The 17,142-nt window shown below is 47.8% G+C and overlaps 1 protein-coding gene and 1 long non-coding RNA gene across 2 annotated transcripts in view; one reads left to right on the top strand and one right to left on the bottom strand.

The window, feature by feature from the left end:
• The window catches only part of LOC149122104 (uncharacterized), a 54,220-nt gene extending 48,801 nt beyond the window's left edge, over positions 1–5,419 (top strand). Inside the window, exon 7 of the long non-coding RNA XR_016221757.1 lies at positions 801–5,419. This is a non-coding gene — a long non-coding RNA (uncharacterized LOC149122104). The remainder of the gene's footprint in view (positions 1–800) is intronic.
• Positions 5,420–7,481: 2,062 nt separating this feature from the next.
• Positions 7,482–17,142, bottom strand: LOC149122103 (uncharacterized). Its single transcript, XM_089313635.1, has 2 exons — positions 17,004–17,142; positions 7,482–15,853 (listed from the first exon to the last, which is right to left on the bottom strand). Exons 1-2 carry the CDS (start codon positions 17,140–17,142, stop codon positions 14,712–14,714), a joined length of 1,281 nt encoding a protein of 426 aa, XP_089169761.1. The 3' UTR covers positions 7,482–14,711.

Below are 17,142 nucleotides of genomic sequence, written 5' to 3'. Positions count from 1 at the left end.
GCATTTGTTGTTTGTTGATTTCTCTATGAAAGCCATTTTAACTGGGAGGTGAAACCTCATTGTGGTTTTGATTTGCATTTCCCTGAGGGCTAGTGATCCTGAACATTTTTTCATGTGTCTGTTGGCCATTTGGATTTCCTCTTTTGAAAAATGTCTATTGAGGTCCTTGGCCCATCTCTTAACTGGGTTGTTTGTTTAGTTGTTGTGGAGTTTCTTGATCTCTTTGTAGATTCTGGTTATCAATCCTTTATCAATTGTATAGTTTGCAAATAATTTTTCCCACTCTGTCAATTGCCTCTTCATTTTCCTGACTGTTTCTTTTGCCATACAGAAACTTCTCAATTTGATGTAATCCCAAATGTCAATTTTGGCTTTGACTGCCAGTACCTCTGGGGTCTTTTCCAAGAACTCTTTGCTTATGCCAATGTCTTGCAGGGTTTCTCCAGTGTTCTCTAATAATTTGATGGTGTCAGGTCATAGATTTAGATCTTTAATCCATGTTGAGTGGATTTTTGTGTAAGGTAGGGGTCTTGCTTCATACCTCTGCATGTGGAAATCCAGTTTTCCCAGCACCATTTGTTGAAGAGACTGTCCTTGCTCCAGGGATTGGTGTTAGCTTCTTGATCAAATATAAGTTGGTTGTAGATGTTTGGATTGATTTCTGGTATTTCTGTTTTGTGCCATTGGTCAATGTATCTGTTTTTGTACTAGTATCAGGCTGTTTTGATTATAACTGCCCTGCAGTATGTCTTGAAATTTGGTATTGTGATGCCCCAGCTTTAGCTATTTGAGGTTTCCAGAGAATGCAGGACAGCCCATTTGGGTAGCAGCCAGAAACATCAAGCCTGCAACTGACAGTCAACCAGAACCAGCTGAACAAGACTGAGAGTCCGCTTTATTAGTGGACACACCTGTACTGATTGTCAAGCTGCTGCCCTATCATCCTACCCTGAGGGACTGCCCATAGCCACATCCACTACTGCTTTATACCCCACTTAGCTCTGGTCAGTCATTCAAACAACGAATAGCCTGTGTGCTGTCATGCTATTCCTGATTACCACTGTTCCTCATTCCTACCCCCATCTGAGCAAGCACTCCTGTGGTCTCCTGTTTTGAGCGCTGGTTAGTCAATGACGGGTAAGATCCCCTGGGGGACAACCTAAGACAGGCACAGCTGCATACGGAGACCACATCAAAACGGGGTCAACAATAGTATGGCCAAGAATCATGCCTCCTGTTGCTCAGAAGTAAACAAAATGGGGGAAATGTGGTGTAATGAGAAGGCCATGCCAAGATGGCCACTGGCAAGCGAGCATCAGTTACTCAGGAAGGGCTTTGAAACCCACCTGGCAAAGGAGCCTGCCTGGCAACAGGCAGTGATTGGTTAGGGCATAAACCACCCCTTGACTGGATTGGCTGCCTCAGCTATATAAGCTGCTGTACCAAGTGAAATAAACGAGTGTGCAAGCTGCTCTCCTCTGGCCTGCTTTCACCCAACTCCCAGGGTCTATGTGGTGATTCTGCGCCTCTTGCCCCCACCACACTTCTCCTCTCAGAACGAATCCACCTCAACATGCATGTACACACCCACGTACACGTCACGTTCCTCCTCTGTGAATCTCTTAAGAAATGGCTCAGGTTGAGCAAAGTTGTCAGGAGTGGAAGGTAGAGCTCAGCACCACCAAAGGTAGCAGCCAAGGACAATGCCTCATTTTACAGAGATTCTTACTGTCTTTTTTCCTCATGGACCCTTTTGAAAGTCTGGTGAATTTCATGGAGCTCTTCTCACAGTAAATTTTTATTTTTTTTAAAAAATGTATTTGTTCAAAAGACAGAGAACCTATTGTTTCACTGTACAAATATCCACAAAAACCAGTGCTGGTCTAGACTGAAGCCAGGAGTTAGGAACCCAACCCAGATCTCCCACATGGGTGTCAGGGACCCAAGTCCTTGAGCCACCACTACTGCCTCCCAGGGTCTGAAATGGCAGGAAGCTGGAATTGCACGTGGAGCCAGGACCCAAACCCACACACTTCAAGATGAAATGTAGGCATTCCAAGTATTTTGTTTTAGATGTCTGAAATGAAATATACAGAATTACAAAAGAAAGCAGTTATACTAAAGAAGTTATCAAAATGTGCTCTACAATGAAAGGTATCCTTGTTATTCTGTGACCTTTCAGAAATATATTCAGCCCATCGACTAACACTATAGACAAGATGTAAGAAACGGTTCTATCAATGCAAGAACTTCCTCAGTCTCTTTGTGGTCAATCCTTTCCTCAACTTCCAATCCCGGTGATCACTGGTCTATCTTCTCTCCTATGAATTTTTTTCTGTTCTGCAATGTCATCTTTTTGGGTCAGTTTTCTTCTACTCTGTGTGTTGCACTTGAGATTCATCCAAGTTGTCTCATATAACATCGGTAGTTCAATCCTTTTTGTTTCTCTGTAGTATTCCAGTATATCAATGTGCCAGAATCTGCTTGTCCGTTCATTCCCTGAAGGACAGTTCCATTACTTCCAGGCTTTTTGGTGATTAAGAATAAAGACCCTATAAATATTCATATACAGATTTTTTTGTGTGTGAACACGAGTTTTCATTTCTCTTGGGTAAATAAGGATTGTTGCATCTATTTGCTTGAAAACTCTGAGTTTTAGCATATTCTTGAAAATGCAGGACTGTTTCTTTGAACTTCATAACAAAGGCCGTATTCAAAATGGAAGTACTTTCTTCCCGGGAGATTTTTCCATGTGTTTTGATCAGTGAGAGGAATGGTTTGTTCACTAGCAAAGTCACTGTTCATAATAATTTCATTAGCACTTTAAAAAGTGTCTTGGCTGTCAATGTAGATGACACATATTCTTTTGGCTTACTTGATTCACCTGATGTACATTTTCCTACTACATGAATGGAGTGACAGTCTTGCTGCAGATGAAGTCTCGGTGTGCTCTTGTTGGTCACTCTGCCAATACCAAGTAGGAGCCCTTGGTCTGATACAGACTGAGGGGCTGACCGCTCTGTCTTTAGGCTTTTCCTTGGAACAGGGGCAAGGGTGGAGGTGGCAGACTCCAGACTTCTTTAGAGAACTTGTGTTAATTCTGCTGTCACCAGTTAACCATATGAGCTATGAGCTGAGCAAGCCTTTTGTCTCTGTGGGCATCCATTTTAGAGCTCACCCTAAGGCAAGATGAATAAAGTGCTCAAGGCGCAGAAGTACAGAAGGCACTCACCTTGGGGCTGGCCCTGCACCTTCATAATACTGTGAGCACCGGTTCCTTAAGTGCTGCACCCCAGGGCTTCACTTGCCCAAGTTCAGGTTGTAGTCATCTATATAGTAAGGAGGTAGGTTCCATAATCCTAGCATTAACTTTTTATCACCCAAACTAATGCTTAGGACAACACACAAGCAAAATAAGATTTAAATGTCTTCAGTTGATTTTGGATAAGAGCCATGCTTGATAATGGAGACCAAAAATACATTTTTCTTTTAACAGAAGGACACACTTCCTTTTCCCTCCACTTAAGAAAGGCTGTGTGGATGTTCTTCAGCCACCCTGTAACCTCAGTTCTACCCATGGTCCTCAGCTCACTGGTTACAGTACTTTTCTGTGGTGCATAACCCAGATCATTCCTTCTCTTGCCCTACAATGATAGATTCCCACGTGCAGTCTAAGAATTCTCAAAATGTCTGTATGTGTGGGTTGATGTGGGACAGAGATATTAAGAAGTACACGAGCTACATACACCCTTAGGAGTGATACTTGTTTTATTCTGAATTTGGAATAATGAGGAAAGATGGTATTAAAATATTTTTAAAAAGCCAATTTGTGAGATTATGGTAGATTGCTTTTTTATTTGGCCATTCAATAACAAGATCAAGTCTTTAAGTTATAAAATTGTAATTACTGTAGTGTGTGTACCTTCAGGAGAGAGTCTAGAAGTAGAATTGCTGGGTCCAAGGGTAAATGGGCCTATGTAATTTTCTAGGTATCGCCAAAGTCCCCCTCCAAAGAGAATGAGCCCTTTGCTTTCTGCTGGTGCTGTAAGAGAGTGCCTACACCACACAGATTCGTACCAGGCTATATTGGGCAACTAGGAGGATTTTTTTTTTCCATTTTGGTGGTTGAAAATAATATCTCATAATAATTTTAATTTACATTTCCCTCACTGTATAAACAAGCTTGAGCATCTTTTCATATGATTACAAGTCATTTGCGTTTCTTTTCCTGTGAATTATGTTTGTTTCTTTAGCCTCTGTTTCTGCAAAGTTGGTGGCTTTTTTCTTTTCTATTTTTGAATCTCTATTTTAAGAAAATTCAGATTTGTTTGCCTTATTAGTATGACTCTTTATTTTCCATATGGAATGTGCCCTTTAACTTACATGTAGTATTTGTTTCTTATCATACATCTTTTAAAAATATAAAAACGTATATCTTTATTCCTTATTTATTTGCTGCTTCTGGATTTTGAGTAACATAATAATATTTACCAACTCGCAGATTATGATGGATTTATCCATGTATTCTTCCGGTAGGTGTATGATTTCATTTAAAATTTGAGATACATTTGAAAACCTGATATGCATTACAAAGAATGATCCAATTTTATCATTCTGCAGCTGTACCAAAGCTGCTAATTTAAATTTTAATCTTTTCTCTGTATTTTGGAAATTATTCCTGTATCATATACTTGATTTCCATGTGCAATTGTTTCTACTTACAGATTTCCTATTGTTTCATTGGCCTGCCAGTATTTTAATCATAGAAGTTTTAGGACATGTTTTACTGTCTAATTAGGCTGGAATTCATACTCATCGCTCCTTTTTCCATGTTTACAAAATTGGAGAAAGAGAGCGGGAGAGGGGGAGGGAGAGGAGAAAGAGAGGAAGAGAGGAAGAGGGAGAGAGAGAGAGATTGAGATCTCCCATTTTGCTGGTTCACTCCTGAAATGTCCCAAATATCAGGGAGTGACCAGCCAAAGCTAGAAGGCAGGAATTCAGTTCAAAGTTCTCACGTAAGTGGCAGTGAACCAAACTCTTGAGCCAATACCTGCTGTCTTCTATGGTGTGCGTGACTCCATCCCAGGCACTCCTATGTGGGATGAGGGCATGCAGTTACTTATCAGCTAGGCCAAATGCCTGTCCTACATGGTTCCTTCAAAAGAAGAATAAAATGGGAAGCATCAGTCTGCTTGGTTTTAGAATTTGTTATATAGCTACGTAAATCAAGACAGCATGGAATAATATTGGCAAAGGGAGACACACAGATGAAGGGAACAGAGTAGAGATCCAAGAAATAGCTCCACACAAACACGGCTAACTGATTTTTGACAAAGGAGAAACAATACTTCAGGGCAGAAAGACATCCTTTTAACAAATGGTGCTGGAACAATTGGACAGATATAGGCCAAAAAAAAAAAAAAAAAGAAAGAAAGAAAAAGAAAAGAAAAACAATCTTAACCTAAACTCACATCCTATATATAAATTAAATTAAATCAAGTGCATCACAAATTTAAATAGAAAACATAAAATAAAAAGTCTTCTATAGGAAAACATAGGAGAAATTCTTCAGGACACATGGCAAGAAGAAAACATCTTTTACACCCCAAAAGCATGACTGTAAAAGGAAATAGTGTTAAAATGGGCTTCATTAGAATGAAACATTTGTCTGCAATTGACCCTGTTAAAAGATTAGAAAGACAAACTACATATACTCTGAGAAATAATCTGCAAAGCTGGGATCTCACAAAGGACTCAAACTTAGACTACAGATGCTCTTTGGGTTATGATGTTACTTCTGGATAAACCCATAATAAATTGAAAATTCCATATTGAAAATGCATTTAATCTATTTACCCTACAGAACAGCCTAGCTCAGCCTCACCTATCTTAAACATGCTCCAAATACCTACGTTAGCTGGCAGTTGAACAAAAACACAAGTCCTGTTTTATCATCAAGTGTTGAGTATCTCATGTAACAGACACAGATGGACATTTTATAGACATGACGGGATGGGAAAACACAACATGGGGGTGTGATTACTGGGTCATATACTAAGTTTATATTTAATTTATAAATATGCTCCAGTAGTTCTCTATTCCTGCCAAAACAAACTTAAGAAACTCAAATGCTGCAGACTTGTTGTCTTGAAGTCTTAGTGTTCATGGGTCGAGTGGTCACACAGGGCCAACACAGTGAATGGTCACACAGACTGACAAGAAATGACAGTAGGGCTCTTTCTGGAGACTCTAGGAAAAGAATTCTTTTCCTTGACTTTTCTAACAAGGAGAAGTACCTGTCTTGGATTATGACTCCATTCAACCATCTTCAATGCCAATAATGTCATCTCTCTCTAACCCTTCTTTTATCCCTAGTGTCTGTCTGTCTGTCTGTCTCTCTCTTTCTCACCATACCCGGAAAAGACCCTTTGCTTCTGAGGACTCAAGTGATAAGAAATGGATTATCCAGGATAATATCCTTACCAAGGTCTTTAATTATTTTTTAAAGCAAATTTTATTTATTTGTTTCATAAGCAAAGTGGCAGAGAGAGAGAGAGAGAGAGAGAGAGATCTTCTATCCACTGGTTTACTCCCCACACGGCCACAGCAGCTAGGGCTAGGAGGGGTTAGGCTGAAGACAGGATCCTGTAACTTCATCCAGGTCTCCCACATGGGGGAAAGGGGCCTGAGATCTTGGACTATCACGTGCTGCCTCCCAGGCAGTTTGCCAGGGAGCTGGATCAGAAGCAGGACAACCTGGACTGGAACTAACACTCCAATATGGGATGCTGACATCACGGGTGGCAGCTTAACCCACTGTGCTGCCACTACGTAGGCCCCAAGGTCTTTAACCTTGAAATCACATCTACAAGGTCACTCTTGCTAGCTAAGGAATGTTCAAAGCAGTTTATATGTGATATTGGAAAGGGCGCAAATGCCCTTTGGAGGGTGAATAGCTAAACCATGCTACACTCACACCATGCAATACTACGCAGAAATAAAAAGGGAGCAGGCTGTGCATAGATCTCAAGGGCACTATGGCTAGTGAAAAAATTAATCTGAAAAGGTCATTGCCAGCCCGTGCTGTGGCATAGTAGGTTAAGCCTCCGCCTGTGCTGCCAGCATCCCAGATGGGCACTGGTTCATGACCCGGCTGCTGTACTTCCCATCTGGCTCTCTGCCATGGCTTAGGAAAGCAATGGAAGATGGCACAAGTCCTTGGGACCCTGCACCCACGTGGGAGTTCAGAAGAAGCTCCTGGCTCCTGGCTTCAGATCGGCTCAACTCCGGCCATTGTGACCAATTGGAGAGTGAACCATCGGATGGAAGACCTCTCTCTCTCTGCCTCTCCTCTCTCTGTGTAACTCTTTGGAATAAATAAATAAATCTTTACAAAAATACACTTGGTCTCGTCCAGATTTTGATGTAAATTGACTAAGGTATGGACTGGGAATGGGCACTTATTAGAACTCTCCAGATGATTCAAGGGCAGAGCTGAGGCTGAGAGCTGCATCTCTCAGTCCTTGTTAGTCTAAGTGTCTTCTTTGGGCCAGCAGCAACAGCGCATGACCTAGGAACTGCTACAGTCTCCAAATCCCAGGCCCTACCTCGGGCTTCCTGCATGAGAAGTGCATTTTCACAACATCCCTGGTTGATTCTTAGACACATGGGGGTTTGAGAAGTACTGCTCTCCAGCAGGGTTTAATGCTGAGGAGCAGAAAACAAGAACAAAAGGAAAATTTTCAGGTTTAGACAGCAACTGTAACGAGAGCCAAAGACAAGGCTGCTGATGAACAGGTGGTTCCTTTTGTCTGCATTGTCAAGATGAGCTCCCGCATTGATCAAATCACGGGCTAATTGCCGACCTTCCTCCCTGTGCCCATGGCTACAGATGAACTCAGTGATGGGAGCCGGGTTAACTGGCTGCTCAAAACAGATCTCATTCCCTTCCTGGAGTGTGGATGGGACATACTAATGAGCCTCATCTGTGCTCATCCTAATGAGGCCACGCTGGGATTTCTCCAGCAGTGTCTTGCCTGCATGGCTGGAGCTGTGTGGAGTCCATGGCACCTCAGCTTATAAACCAGATTCATTAATCCAGCTGTGTGTAGCCATTTATTTGTGTGAGCCAATCTTATTCCGGGCATGGTTAAGAAGGCATTAGGGTATAGAGATGAGGAGGGCCTGCTTGGAAGATGGACTAGGGGGTCAGAGGCTCTGAGAGGTACTTAATGCCCAGTGTGAGGAGAGTGGTGGAAACCCCAGAAGGAAAGCCTCATGACCACATTTGGAGGAGGTTCACAGTCAGAGAAAGTGATTGTCTGGATCATGTCGAATCATTCCTGTTAACTCCCCAGGCCGTGTGGATGAGAAAGGGCAAGGGGGCATTAAGCAGACGGGGCAAGAGGGAGATCAAAGTCAGGAGACATGAAATTTCTGGAAATCTTGCTTCTCTCTCTTTTTTTTTTTTATATTCATGGTTTCTTAAAAAAAACATTTTGGATCTAGAAGCTCAAATTGTTTTCTTTTGTGGATAGTCAGGATGGTGATTTATGCTTAATTTTGGGCTTGAAGCCCAAAATATTTCCAGTGTGGACAGAGATCCTAAAGGCTGCTACAGTCTGAACAGAAAAGCACAAAGCAAAAAGCAAATGAATGCACTGTTTTGAGTCTGGGGGCACCTGGCACACGGAGGTCTACTCAAGGTCACTTCTGATTTTTCACCCAGGACAAGCAGTCAAACAACCTCCCCCTGGAGCCTTGTGACATAGGGATACACATGGAGGAGGCTGATAGCCAACAGGATGGAGAGTCCATGTCTCAGGAAGCAAACAGACCCAAAAGGCAAAAGGAGACTTGACAGGGACTAGACTCACTCTAGATGTCAGTCTCTGGAGCTCTGTATCAGAGATGGAGTCAGAGACATGGGTTCATATCAGAGCCTTGAAACCCACCAACCATGAGAAAGAGAAAAAGTCTGAGTAAAACACCAAACACAAGGCCAAGTTTGATATAGGTGATCAACACCAATTCCCCTCCCGGCCACAGCCCCCTTCCCATGCTAACGCTCTGGGAGCCAAACCCAGATTTCAGTGGTAACTAGCACTGTTTGCTTCCCTTTGACTTCTTGTCTTTAGCGAGAGCTTCTCTTACTGTTGGGTGAAGATCCATGGGACAGTCAACAAAAGCATTGAAATGTCCCCCTCTCTTCCTTTCTTTCCTTCCTTGATCCCTTCCACATTGAATGAACCCACTGCAGCTGTCTGCATTCTGAGGGCTGAAACACATTCAGAACGAATGCAAGGAGTTAACATTTAAGGGATTATCTCCTTTCAACCCTCAACATAGCTCTATGAAGTAGATGATAGCATACGATTCCCATTTTACAAGTTTAGAAACATTGAGGCATGTAATCTTGCCCAAGACCACTCAGCTCCCAAGTGTTGGAACTGATCTGTCCAAGTTTACCCTGGACTGGGCTGCTTTTAGTGAGGATGTTTCCTATGCCTGTGGCTCAGTAGACACTGCAGAGACGTCTATATGACCTCAGATGCCCCTGTTGCACTGGTGTCTGGGTCACCACCCGTGGAAAAAGACTCCAATGATCTTGGAACAGTCCTGAGATGGTGAAATGTTGCCGTGGGTATGGGTTCTGTGACCTGAGACCAGATAGCCTAGGGCTACCCGGAGAGGGTTCATGTGACGTGTCCAGTGTGTCTCATTTAGAGTGTGTGTTGTATCATGGGATCAATGCAGGACTCGGATCCAGGGAAGGGCACATGAGTCACAGCTGCAGAACGATTCCATTCTGTTGGATGCTAGCAAGCGAGTTAGCCTGAAAACAAGTTATGCTTACGGAAGGGTTGGATGAGTCCGTTGTGGACAGCCCTGAGTGTAGCGGGTCATTTTTTTGTCCGTAATTACTCTGGCCTCTGTTGGGGATGGAAAATAAGGTTAATCCATTACAGTCTGTCCCTAGGGCCAAGACCCCCTTGGTTATTTCCGCTTTTAAAATCCCTTGTTTTATTCAAACGAATGCGATTATTGTTTTAAATTTGTAAATGAATATAATTAACAAAGAAATTCTAACTCAAGTGCAGGATTACATTTATTTGACATCTACTCCATTAACGTCTAGTGTTGAAAAAGCATTGTTAATCGTGTGCGCACTGTTAATTAACTCAATATGTTTAATGGTTGTTTTCTTAAATAATTAGTAGGCCACATGTAAATGATCTTTCAAGCATTCACATTTCATTTTGTAAAAGAGTAAAGCACAGGACAGATTGCTCGACGCATTAGGTTGAACGCGGCCCATGGCTCCCTTGTGCTGTCTGAGGGAAATGGAAAACCCTCCTCACCACCTCAGGCGAATGCCCATACAAACCCAGAGGGGCCAACATTCCTGCACTTGAAAATATTAACCACATTGTCAAAAGAGCAGCAGATCTGCAATGTAAATTGTGAAACATGTTGATTCTGTTTTTCCTGTAACAGTAAACTCAGCATTCTTTTAAGCTCAGAAACAAAAATTGTGACATCTAGCACTACCTGTACACGGGATGGGTGCTGGGGCCAGTGCTGCCTGCAGTGCGGGCATCCCATATAGGTACCAGTTCATATCCTGGATGCTTCATTTCTGATCCAGCTCTCTGCGAGGGCCTGGGAAAGCAGTAGAAAGATGGCCCAAGTCCTTGGGCCCCTGTACCCGTGTGGGAGACCAGGAAGCTGCTCCTGGATCCTGGCTTTGGATTGGCACAGCTCCGGCCATTGAAGCCATCTGGGGAGTGAACCAGCAGATGGAAGACCTCTCTCTGTCTGCCTCTGCCTCTGCCTCTTTGTAACTCTGCCTCTCAAATATAGATACATCTTTAAAAAAATAAGGGGGGATGGGTGCCTTTTTCCATTTCACTCTCATAAAGGTCCTACAATTAATCTGTTTATCATCCCATTTTATAAGCCCAGACAGGTAACATTCAGTTTCCCAGGGTCACACACCTGGTGTGGTAGCCACTAGGGACACTTGGTGAACATTTCGTATTTCCTATTTCCTATTCATCTAAGTGGGATTGGCCAGCAGTCTCCTTTGGTGGTCATAGCTTAAAACAACTAATTACCCAGGCTGAAACTGTGGTCCACAGGGTTAAGCTGCAACCTGTAGCGCCAGCATCTCATGTGGGAGCCGGTTTGTAAACCAGCTGCTCCACTTCTGATCCAGCTCCCTGTTAATGCACCAGGGAAGGCAGCAGCAGATGGCCCAAGTCCCTGAGCCCCTGCGCCCACATGGGAGACTAGAAGAAGCTCCAGGCTCTTGGCTTCGGATTGGGCCAGCTCTGGCCGTTGTAGCCACTGGGGGAGTGAACCAGTGGATGAAAGGTCTCTCTCAGTCTCTCTCCTTCTCTTAAAAACATTATCCCACTTCTTGCTTCTTGAGCATCTGTTGGAAACAGAAGATTAATTCTTCAGCTTCTGTAATCTTGCTTGGCATTGTGTGTATTGAAACAGAGTTTTAGTCTGCTCAGGAGACAGGAGGGTGTGTTTTTGACTTTTGTGGTTGTTTTGTTTTGTTTTACTTACGATGCAGGGAGGCACCATGGTGAATCTAGAGGAAGGAAAGAGGGTGTGTGTGTGTGTGTGTGTGTGTGTCGAGAAAAAGATGAGCAAGTGCATGAGCAGGACCAAGTCAGAACTGAGATGTGTAGAGCAGCACATGAGAAAAGAACTGCACTACATATGAGGGCTCTTGTAAAATGAATCTAATGAGAAAACTATGCATGGAAATAAAAAAAAAGGTTCTGTAGCAAAACAAAAGAAACATCTAGGTATACTTGCAACAAAATATGCAAAATCTCTATGAGGATCACCACAAAGCTCCTAAAAAAGTCTCAAGGAAGAATTAAACCTTTGGAGACACATTCTATGGTCATGGATTGGAAGACTCAATCTAGCCCAGATAGCTGTATTTCTTCACTTGATAGACCAACGCAGTCTTAATCAAAATCCTATCAACAGGGCCAGTGCTGTGGCGTAGCGGGTGCTGGCATTCCATATAGGCGCTGCTTCAAGTCCTGGCTGCTCTTCTTCCAATCTAGCTCTCTACTCTGGCGTGGGAAAGCAGTAGATGGTGGCCCAAGTGCTTGCGCCCCTACCATCCTTATGGGAGAATCAGATGAAGGTTGGGGCTCCTGGCTTCAGATCAGCACAGTTCCAGCTGTTGTGGCAAATTGAGGAGTGAACCAGCAGATGGAAGACCTCTTTCTCTCTCTCTCTGCCTCTCTTTCTCTGTGTAACTCTTTGAAATAAATCTTTAAAAAAAATCCTATCAACGTGTTTTACAATTACCAAACTGATTTTAAAATGTATGTGGGGATGAAGATACCCCGAAGATCCCACCTCCCATAATTGAAGATGAACACACTGGAGGACTGACGTGTCACAGTTTCACTAACTTATGAGACAGCCAATCATGGCAATGTGGGACTGGTGAGAGTCAGAATGGTAACCCCGGAAGAGACCTTCACGAATACAGTTATCAGACTTTTGACAAGAAAGCAAAGTGATACAAAGGAGAAAATCTTAAGAAAGAGCACCAGGTTTGTGAAATCTCCATTCCAGGAGAGGGCAAAGGACTGTCACCAAAGGCAGGTGGCTTTCAATGGAGACGGATGCCTGCAGGTCACCCTGCACATGGCTGACCTGGGGAGGATGGTTCGAGGCCATAGGCACCAGGAAAGTCTCTAGGTGTGCGTTCCCATTAGTAACACTGTTTAGGGCTTGTGCCTGGACAGGTGGACTGCCTGCACATCTCTGAGTACACTGCGGTCCACCCAGGAAGCCAGGGCAGAGCAGGGAGCACAGCACAGGCTTGACCTGGACAGGGGCCTTCCCATCCACTTCACCTGCCCTGTAGCAACCTTGCCTGCAAGCTCATCATCAGGCTCACATCTTCCCCCAGATAAGGAGCAGAAGCAGCAGGTGAAAAGTCCAAAATATGGCCTTATGGTTCCCAGGAACAAGAAGACCAGCCCTGAGCACTGGAGAACAGGAGCAGGCTCAGGACTGGCCCATGGCTGTGGCTCCCCAGCCTGGAGAGATGAGTCATCAGCACAGTAGCCACTTGTCACCCTCTATCTTGTCAGCTTCTGGCCTCAGTGTGATTCTGCAAAAAGCACCCTGTGGGGACCAGCGATTCTGAGCCCTTGGGGTCCTGCCAGTGACACAGCCATGGCTCATTCAAGAACGGAGTACAGAGTGGTCAACTCCAAACCAGACTCAACAGCTAGAGAATCCTGGGCCTTCCAGACCCAGGGGAAAATGGCTATGGCCTAACCTGCCCCATTGGGATGACCCAGGTGGCTTCTGATGAACAGGGCCCAGTCTCCTTTTGGAGGTTGTGTGGATTGAGGAAGAGGCTACAAGTGTCAGGGACCCTTGGAGAACTGGGATGCTCTCTCTGCCCAAGGTAGGGTTCCAGACTCCTTCCCTGTGGAGCCTCCAGGCCAGGAGCCTCTGAGCCAGGAGTCTCTTCTCCCAACATCAGGGGACACATTCTCCATGCTAATGACCCCTAGTGACAGCATGACCTGGAGAAGCTGAACCCACTGTGACAGCAGCCCAGGAGGCCTGAGCTGCTAGAGGGCATGTGGGCATCTGACCAGCTAGGTGTGCCACCAGGACCACCTGGACATTCTGGGGCTGCCTCCACCCACTGGCATCCTGGTCTGTGGTCAGAAGTGCCCTGGGGTCCTCTTGAAGGCTCAGGCCATGAGATGCTGGATTGTGAGATGGGGCAGGGAGGATAGAAGGCAAAGAGGGAAGAAGAGTGGGAACCTGGTGCCCCCACACCCAGGACAGTGCACAGAGGTGATCATGGGCCTGGTCCCTTGGCTGGGCCCACACTCCTGAACTGTCCCAAAGGCCACATGTACCCAGCCATTGCTGCTCCTCTGGTCCTCCCCTGGTCCACGCTGGGCACAGGTCAATCTCAGGAAGTGATGGAGCACCCTGAGCAGGGTCTCTGACTGCATCTGGAGGCTGTGGCACCTCCAGCCTCTTGCAAGGGACTCAGGGACCCTGTGTGGCAGCTCGGCTCCAGGGGTCACAAAATCAGATGCATTCTGAAACAATTTAATGCACAATCAACAAGGGGCAGAAGTTCCCGGGTTCCCTCACGAAGGCGGGAGGGGTATGTGGCAGCCCACAGGTGCCTGGGTTCATGTCCTACATCATCTCCTGCTCTGAGGGTGCCCATAGCAACTGTGGCAGTGGGCTGGCTTGGGGTGAGGCCGCTCAGGGAGGGGGAGAGGAGCTCCAGAGAGGAGCCTTGTCAATCGGGGAGGCCGCTGGGCATAGAGAAGCTAGATTCTGGCCGAGATGAGCTAGGGTGAGGCTGCTCAGGGAGGGGGAGAGGAACTCCAGAGAGGAGGAGCCTTGTCAATTCGGGAGGCCACCAGGCATAGAGAAGCTAGATGCTGGCCGAGATGAGCTAGGGTGAGGCTGCTCAGGGAGGGGGAGAGGAACTCCAGAGAGGAGGAGCCTTGTCAATTCGGGAGGCCACCAGGCATAGAGAAGCTAGATGCTGGCCTAGTTGAGCTAGGGTGAGGCAGCTCAGGGAGGGAGAGAGGAGCTCCAGAGAGGAGCCTTGACCATCAGGGAGGCCGGCGGGCATAGACAAGCTAGCCTCCTTGGCCGAGATGAGCATGGGTGAGGCCTCAGGATGGGGGAGAGGAGCTCCAGAGAGGAGCCTTGTCCATCGGGGAGGCCGCTGTGCTTAGACAGGCTAAGCTTCTGGCCCGTCTGAGCTGGACACCTGGTGGGCTGTTCTTCCCATCCAGGTGCCCACACACATCCAGCTCCTCCATGGAGTGGGCAGCAAGGAGGCCTCGAGCCAGGCTGGGCACATGCGCCTGGTCTCCCAGTGCAGAGCTGGCTCCTGCAGGCTCCAGCCTGTCCCCAGAGTGCATGGGGCTCCCATGCAGGCAGGGTGTCTTCAGCCCTGCTCCCAGGGCTGGTACAGCCTGCATGGGCCCGGGATCCAGGGGCTCTGAGGCAGGTGGGGGAGGGGCCCTGAGACCCTGCTGGCCACCCAGCTCCAGGGGCCAGAAATTAGCGCCTTTGACAGGCGGGCTGAGATTTGGGAGGCCCGCCCATCGGGACAGGTCTCCCCTGCTCTGCAAGCTCTGTGGGGCCGAGAGGCCCAGGCCACGCAGAGACTCTGAGGACTTCACAGACAGGGCTGGGGACGAGGGCTCTGGGGAGGCACCCTCTTCACAGCCTCCCTCCTCGTCCTCTTCAAAAATTGTCTCGGGCAGGACGAATCTCAGGTCCCGAAGCAGCTTTGGCCAGGGAGACGCAGGACACTCAGCAGCCTGGTCTTCCTCCTCTTCCTCCTCCTCTTCGTCCTCTTCCTGCTTCTCCAGGCCGCTGTAGTCCTCCTCGTCCTCAGAGTCGGAGTCATCTTGGAAGGTCACGTTGAGTTTGGTCAGGGAAGTCCAGCGCCGGAGGGGGCCTGGCTCGTCCAGCCAGGAGCACTGTGGGCCCGAGAGGTGGGCGGCGCCCCCTGACCCTGAGGCCCCCATGGAGGAGCCCTGGCCGTGGCGCTGGGTGGTGCTCTCGCCACGACTGCCCTTCTCCTCCTTGGTGTGTTGCTTGGTTTCCGCCTGGACAGCAAATCCGAGAGGACCGGTCTCCCCGGGGACAGAAGCTGAAGCCTCCGCTGGCTCCTGGGGAGCTGCAGCAGCAGGGTGACAGACTTTGCGCTCAACGATGGTCTTGATGGACACTGGTGGGGGAGCGCGCTCCTGAGAGCCAGGTGGCACCTGCAGGGTCTGGCTGCCATCTTCGGTTGGCTTTTCTGGAAAAAGAACAGATGGGTTTTATTTCTCCACAGCCACTATTGGCCTACAGGGTGCCTGCCCTGACCTGACCCTTGGGGTCCCCATCACTCGGTGTGATGCTCAGGACACCTCCAGCCTGCTGGCCGCAGAAGGAATGGGGCATGCAGCCTGGGCCATGGGAATGACAGGGACACCTCTGGTTCTTCCCCCAAAGCCCACAGACTGGACAGGCCTTGACCTCCCCACCTCACTCTCTCATCTCTGGAGACTGCTGGCACCATCTCAGGACCCCATCACCTACCCCACCTGAAATCCTGGGCCCTAACAGTGCATTGGCTGAGTTACCCACATCTGAGTCCCTCCTGAATTGTAGGAAGGGAACTGAGCCTAAGGTGATGGGGGTGAGAGCTGGGGGTGTGGGGCAGACACGGGGTCTGGCCAGGCCCTCGGGGACAGGGAATGTGGTTTCCAAAGAGGTGGCAGGGGTTCCCTGTGTCCTCTGCCCCTGGGCCACAGTCCCTTTCCCGGTGAAACTGGGCTGTCATTGCTTCTGTCTCAAGAGCACCCAGGGGAGGCAGCACCTGGAAGCACAGTGGGGACTTCCAAGTGTCTGAACAGCCTGCCCCTGGGCCCCCACTGCCAGCCTCTAGAGCTGGGACAAAGCCATCTCTGCTCTTCATGGGGATCCAGGTGCTCAGGTCCTTGTCAGCAGGGGACAAGAACCCCTGCCCACAGAGCCCAGAGGCCAGCGCTGCTCCGGGTCCTGCTGACTTCTGTTGGCCCAAGGCTAGGACTGCAAAGCCCACACTCAGCTGCACTTGGGTTCTGCCGCGGGGGCCCCCAGCGCCTGCCTCTGCGCCCACCCTGCTCACAGGAGTGCACTCGGCCCCCACTACTGGGTTCAGGGCACCTGGGCCTTCCAGGGGTCCTCAGATGGCTGAAGGGGATCCAGTGCCGGCTGGACCACCCCGCAGGAGGATCCAGGGAAGCTGCCCAAGGCCCTGCCAGGCCATGCTGTCAGAAGCTCCTGAAAGCAGAACTGCTGAGCCCGGGGAGGACAAGGAGGACTAGGAAGAGGTGAGTCCCTGGGTGGGGCTGCCAGGGCCTGGCACTCCCACTACTGACTCCCCCAAGGGAGCATGGGATGGGGCCGTGTGCTGGACTCACCTTCGGGAGGCAGGAGGCACTGGAGCTTCCCCAGCTCACGCATGGAGGCCCGCAGCTGCCTGATGACCGCATCCTCGCTCAGTGACCAGGCCTGCTTCAGGGTCACCTGCAGGAACTCCCGGATGTGGTCCCTGGACAT

The sequence above is a fragment of the Oryctolagus cuniculus genome, chromosome 15 (assembly GCF_051225735.1).
Source record: "Oryctolagus cuniculus isolate XC-2025 breed Fujian yellow rabbit chromosome 15, ASM5122573v1, whole genome shotgun sequence".
Lineage (NCBI taxonomy): Eukaryota > Metazoa > Chordata > Mammalia > Lagomorpha > Leporidae > Oryctolagus > Oryctolagus cuniculus.
Note: the sequence above shows the minus strand (reverse complement) of the source record. Positions and strands in the feature narration are given on the sequence as shown.

What these genes read in the sequence shown, in the direction of transcription:
- LOC149122103 (XM_089313635.1), bottom strand. Translation starts at nt 17,142, where the DNA reads ATGTCCAGGGACCACATCCGGGAGTTCCTGCAGGTGACCCTGAAGCAG. An exon ending in GTGCCTCCTGCCTCCCGAAG is followed by an intron (nt 15,854 to 17,003) that starts GTGAGTCCAGCA and finishes TTCTTTTTCCAG; the next exon opens with AAAAGCCAACCGAAGATGGC.